Source organism: Camelina sativa, chromosome 3 (assembly GCF_000633955.1).
Source record: "Camelina sativa cultivar DH55 chromosome 3, Cs, whole genome shotgun sequence".
Taxonomy (NCBI): Eukaryota; Viridiplantae; Streptophyta; class Magnoliopsida; order Brassicales; family Brassicaceae; genus Camelina; species Camelina sativa.
The window spans coordinates 27,436,543-27,443,193 of NC_025687.1; the positions used below are offsets into that span (position 1 = coordinate 27,436,543).

Below are 6,651 nucleotides of genomic sequence, written 5' to 3' on the forward strand. Positions count from 1 at the left end.
TTTTTCCCCCCCCCCCCCCCCCCCCCAAAACTTCTTTAAAGTTCGTCATCATAACATGTTTGAACCTCTCTCATCTCTGTTTAATCAAATAATCTTCTGTGCTACTTGAAGAAGTTTGTGAGAAATGGCAAACATGACAAAGAAGACACAAGCTTAGTTTGAGGAACCACACCGGACGAAATTTAAGGATCGGTTATCGTGAATTTTGTAATGAGAGAAAAAGCGGTGATATGATATCATCAAAGTGGTTTGCCTAGAGAAGTGAGCCACTTTGGTTATTTTGTCGTACAATAAATCTAAAGGAAAAAGAAGCCAAACGACGACGTTAAACGACAGAAGAATCTAAAAGTTGAACCTTCTTTTTGCAAGTGGTAACTGACTGACTAACTGGTGAGTTTGTATCTTTCTCGTGACCCTTTTTTTGTTATAAGAGAAGAAATAAATATAAAGAAGAGAGTAAATTAATAACTCTTCTGGACAGTTCTGCATCTTTAGGTCGTTTTCACCCATCTGTATAGGTACACAATTTTACTGAAATATGTACACACACATAGATCTTTATTTATAAGGGTTGTAGGTGAATAAAAATAGTGAACTTTCAAAGCAAAAAGAGTGAGATTTGTTTATCTTTTTCATTTTTATATCAGAAGGTTTAGTTTCTTTTTCTAACAAATTGTAAAATTCAAAAAGAAACTAACTTTTTTTTCTATTACTATTTTTAAAAAATTACTTAAAAGGTCTGATTGTTAATGTAGCCAAAACTGTACAGAAAAATTGTAAGCTGAAGCGGTAAGCTGTTACGGAATAGTGCAAAGCTGTAAGAAAGAAATATACATATAGGAAAGAGATCATATACATGAAAGCTGCATAAAAAAAACTAATTGGTAAAAATTCAAATTAGTATCACTTGTAACGCTTTGTTTGTATTCACCAATCAAACTCTTAGTCTTTTTCTATTATTACTGTTGTTAGTTAGTTAACGTACTACTAATAAAATGTAATCCAAATTAAACATTAAAGGTGCGTGCATGAGTTATATATAAGAGTAAAACGTGTGACACAAAATTTGGTGTTCCTCCTATTGTACAAATTAATTATCTCACGGTTACGAATAATAAAACAAATTTAAACATTTGACTTTTTTTATATATAAAGTCTTTGTATAGTATAGGACTATAGGGCTTTTACATAAGTGTGGACACACGTTTTTATATTATAATAGATACATAGTCCTGTCGATAATCGACATGTCTATAAGTTAGATAGAAAAGCAAATGATTTGGTCTATATATGGTTAAGTACACACACAACACGAGTCTTAGAATTTTGTGGTGAATGAGAGAGTCAACATTAATGGAGATAGTCAGAAGAAGAAGAACTATCTCCTTCTCCTTCTCCTTCTCCTTCATCTTCTTAATTCTCTTCTCTTTTAACGTTATCTTTCTCGTCGGAGCGAAAAAATCTCACGACGGTGAGAATAATGTGACGGCCTTGTTCCTCTTCGGAGACTCTTTCTTGGATGCGGGAAACAACAATTACATAAACACCACAACACTTGACCAAGCTAATTTTCCACCTTATGGTCAATCATTCTTTGGCCTCCCCACCGGAAGATTCTCCGACGGTCGTCTCATCTCCGACTTTATCGGTATATATATTATTCTTATAATAGCTAGCTCGTGGTCTTATATAAATATATAGTATTGACGAAAATGTATTCATTAATGATAGCGGAATATGCGAATTTACCGTTAATTCCGCCGTTTTTGGAACCGGGAAATAGTCAAAAGAAGCTTTACGGCGTCAACTTTGCGTCTGCTGGTGCTGGTGCTCTTGTAGAAACGTTCCAAGGTTCGGTACGTTAATTATCTCACTAATCTTTTTATTATATTCCAATTCTCTTATGTTTTTTTCTTTTTTGTATATTTGCAGTGAATCGAATAAATAGATTATATCATTTGATTGATTAAATGGCCTATAAATTTGATTGAAGTTCATTTTTATATAAGTAAATATGTTGATTAAATGATTGCATATGGAGGTGTTGAGTTTTGACCCGATTATCGTGGCTAAATTAAATGAACAATCTTCTTTATAATGTTTTTTTTGGTCCTACCGACGATTTATTTTGTATCGTCTTTTACATGCTTTACTAGATTAGTACCCGTGCTATACCACGGGTCAAATTTTATTTTATACAACAAATTTAAATATTTTTATTTGATATATTTTTTAGCATTAAACAGTATCATCATTTAACCTTGATATTTTACATTTAAACTGAATTATAAGTTTATAACTCATTTTATTATAAAACTAACTACATTTTAATTGGTAAATAATAATAGAATATGTAAATAAGATATGCATCTGTTTCTGAGGAAAGAAGTACATATAACTTTAAATTGTGATATGATATTTAAATTGTACATATTACAAATAATAACTTTTAAATATGATATTTATTAAAATGGCAAGGGTTATGTAAACCCTATAAATCTTGATTACCAAGCGAACCCTATAAATCTCGATTATCAAGCGAACCCTATCAATCTCGATCTCGAATCTCGATTATCAAGCAAACCCGTAAAGGTAAATTATACAAATGATACACTTAAGTATAACTAAAATGATTAATGTTTTAATTTTATAACCAATTAATGACTCACATATCTATTATGTAGTCTAAAAAAAATTATGTACTGACTGGACTCATATATCTATTATAAAAAATTGTGTAGACTATGTGTAAGCGATATTTTTAATGTTAAATATTTTTGGCCGTCGAAGGGGTCTCCAGAGTTAATCCTATTTAAATCGGAAAATATTTAAATTTGTTAAATTTCCTTAAACAATATATAGAAGTAGGGTATATATTGTTAGGTAAGATCGAAAATATTGTTTAGTTTAACTAAAATCACAGTTTTTATGTTTAGGGTTACCGAACTCAGAAGATTTCTCGGCTTAAAATATTTTGTTTCATTTGTGTATATCATCTTTTATTCCTTCAAATGCTATTACTATTCCCGATTAGGCTTAAAGTGGTAATCAAAGTAGACCCGTAAATATCGAAAGATTATCGAATATTATACTTAAATTATTAATATGTCAATTCTATAACCACCTAATGACCCATATAACTATTATATGGTCTACCAAAAGTAAGTCATGTACTTCCCAAATATTAAAGAGGGATTTAGATATAAATTTATAATATATATAAGCATTATACCTTTTTATCATTATTTAATTAGAGAAAATGTAGTACCCACTTACTTGTTTAGGACAATTAGGTTTTTGAAAAATTAAGGTTAGGTAAGATGTATTATTCTATGTTGTACAACGTGGTGACCAATTCCTAATAATTGTAAGGTGATAAATTTGAGAACACAATTGGATCACTACAAGAAAGTGGGGAGATTGTGGAGGACAAGATTTGGNATACACTTAAGTATAACTAAAATGATTAATGTTTTAATTTTATAACCAATTAATGACTCACATATCTATTATGTAGTCTAAAAAAAATTATGTACTGACTGGACTCATATATCTATTATAAAAAATTGTGTAGACTATGTGTAAGCGATATTTTTAATGTTAAATATTTTTGGCCGTCGAAGGGGTCTCCAGAGTTAATCCTATTTAAATCGGAAAATATTTAAATTTGTTAAATTTCCTTAAACAATATATAGAAGTAGGGTATATATTGTTAGGTAAGATCGAAAATATTGTTTAGTTTAACTAAAATCACAGTTTTTATGTTTAGGGTTACCGAACTCAGAAGATTTCTCGGCTTAAAATATTTTGTTTCATTTGTGTATATCATCTTTTATTCCTTCAAATGCTATTACTATTCCCGATTAGGCTTAAAGTGGTAATCAAAGTAGACCCGTAAATATCGAAAGATTATCGAATATTATACTTAAATTATTAATATGTCAATTCTATAACCACCTAATGACCCATATAACTATTATATGGTCTACCAAAAGTAAGTCATGTACTTCCCAAATATTAAAGAGGGATTTAGATATAAATTTATAATATATATAAGCATTATACCTTTTTATCATTATTTAATTAGAGAAAATGTAGTACCCACTTACTTGTTTAGGACAATTAGGTTTTTGAAAAATTAAGGTTAGGTAAGATGTATTATTCTATGTTGTACAACGTGGTGACCAATTCCTAATAATTGTAAGGTGATAAATTTGAGAACACAATTGGATCACTACAAGAAAGTGGGGAGATTGTGGAGGACAAGATTTGGAAAAGAAGAAAGCAAGAGGAGAATCTCAAGAGCTGTCTATTTGATAAGCGTTGGGAGCAATGACTACTCAAGCCTTTTCCTGACCAATCAATCTCTTTCCATTTCAATGTCTCAACATGTTGACATTGTCATTGGTAATCTGACTACATTCATTCATGTAAGTTCATCATCATCGTCGTCATAAATATAAACCTTATTTTTTTGCATTCATCTATTCCTTAAATTGGTTTGTAACAGGATATATACAAGATTGGAGGACGTAAATTTGGGTTCTTGNCTATTCCCGATTAGGCTTAAAGTGGTAATCAAAGTAGACCCGTAAATATCGAAAGATTATCGAATATTATACTTAAATTATTAATATGTCAATTCTATAACCACCTAATGACCCATATAACTATTATATGGTCTACCAAAAGTAAGTCATGTACTTCCCAAATATTAAAGAGGGATTTAGATATAAATTTATAATATATATAAGCATTATACCTTTTTATCATTATTTAATTAGAGAAAATGTAGTACCCACTTACTTGTTTAGGACAATTAGGTTTTTGAAAAATTAAGGTTAGGTAAGATGTATTATTCTATGTTGTACAACGTGGTGACCAATTCCTAATAATTGTAAGGTGATAAATTTGAGAACACAATTGGATCACTACAAGAAAGTGGGGAGATTGTGGAGGACAAGATTTGGAAAAGAAGAAAGCAAGAGGAGAATCTCAAGAGCTGTCTATTTGATAAGCGTTGGGAGCAATGACTACTCAAGCCTTTTCCTGACCAATCAATCTCTTTCCATTTCAATGTCTCAACATGTTGACATTGTCATTGGTAATCTGACTACATTCATTCATGTAAGTTCATCATCATCGTCGTCATAAATATAAACCTTATTTTTTTGCATTCATCTATTCCTTAAATTGGTTTGTAACAGGATATATACAAGATTGGAGGACGTAAATTTGGGTTCTTGAATGTGCCGGACTTGGGTTGTTTTCCGGCTTTACGGATACTACAACCAAAGAGTGATTATTGCTTAAGAGATGCTTCAAGATTAGCAAACATGCATAACAAAGCTCTGAGTAATCTCCTGTTTAAGATGCAAAGACAAGTGAAGGGCTTCAAGTTCTCCCTCTTTGACATGAACAAAAGCCTTCGACTCAGAATGCAACACCCTTCTAACTTTGGTATGTGGGCTCTTTGTGAATTTTGTTAGCTTTCCTTGAAATGGCCCATTATAATATATGTTCAATACCCGTGATAAATAATAGGGTTTAAAGAAGGGGAAGAAGCATGTTGTGGAACTGGGAAGTTGAGAGGAGTATTCAGCTGTGGAGGCAAGAGAATTGTGAAAGAATATAAACTGTGTGGAAACCCTAAAGATTATATCTTTTGGGATTCACTTCACCTCACACAAAATACTTATAACCAGTTTGCAAATTTAATTTGGAACGGTGGGCACATGTCAGATTCTCTAGTGGTTGGCCCATACAATATCAATAAGTTATTTCAGATTCCTTGATTTGAATGTATTACACTATATAATACACATGATTGTGTTTATTTGATACAAACATTTTCGTTCATTTCTAGATCTAAGACTTTAAAATAATGTGATGTCATGTTTTCCGCTGCTCCGTTCTCCCGCATCCAAACTAACAAGCGTGATAGCCAAGTTGTATTGTAGTTGAAATGGTAATAGTAAGTAATATGTTTACACTAATTAGTATTGAAAAAAATAAAAAAGATACTGTATGTGTTTCCAACAAAATTTTCCTATATGGCTAACTAGAAGGTTTTTCTATAGAAAATATGGTATATTTCGAAAATTGGAAATGAGAAGTTGCTAAAATGTCTTGATTAAAAAGAGAACTAAAAAAAAAAAAAAACAAGATACAAAACATCTTGAAATGATTAAAAATCCACTAATGGCATATTCTTTTACAAGAAAAATTAAGGAGAAATACGAATATGAAATCCCAAATTAGCCGCCAAGTCTTAGTGACATATCAAGTAAAGGATCGGGTCGTTTTGGATGCTGTAGTCGTCTACACTTAGACCATCATCGAGTTGCTTGGTTTTAAACAACAGCGTCTGCTGGCGCACTGGGATGCCTTCTTTCTCCTGGATCTTGGCCTTAAAGTTTCATTACTGTTATTTCTTAATCAAATTTTTCGTTTTAGCTTAATTTCTCAGTCTTTCCTAAGTTTTCACACCTGAACAACCATTTTTTCCATTTCCAATATTAATCATAGGTTTTTTTCGCCAATTGGCCCGTCAATTGTTATGATATCTTCTTCTTTTTTTTTTTTTTTTTTTTTTTTTTTTTTTTTTTTTTTTTTTTTTTTTTTTTTTTTTTTTTTTTTTTTTTTTTTTTT

At 30.9% G+C, this 6,651-nt stretch overlaps 2 protein-coding genes across 2 annotated transcripts; both read left to right on the top strand.

Annotated features, from left to right (window-relative positions):
* On the top strand, positions 1,231–3,452 carry LOC104778327 (GDSL esterase/lipase 5; the record flags this gene model as incomplete). The annotated part of the gene is made up of 3 exons (XM_019241102.1): positions 1,231–1,648; positions 1,732–1,851; positions 3,373–3,452. Coding segments are annotated over exons 1-3 (513 nt in total), but the record flags the coding sequence as incomplete, so codon positions are not given.
* On the top strand, positions 4,578–5,908 carry LOC109132306 (GDSL esterase/lipase 5). The gene is made up of 3 exons (XM_019243979.1): positions 4,578–5,127; positions 5,208–5,460; positions 5,545–5,908. The coding sequence occupies exons 1-3, from the start codon at positions 5,077–5,079 to the stop codon at positions 5,793–5,795; spliced, it is 555 nt and encodes a 184-aa protein (XP_019099524.1). The 5' UTR covers positions 4,578–5,076; the 3' UTR covers positions 5,796–5,908.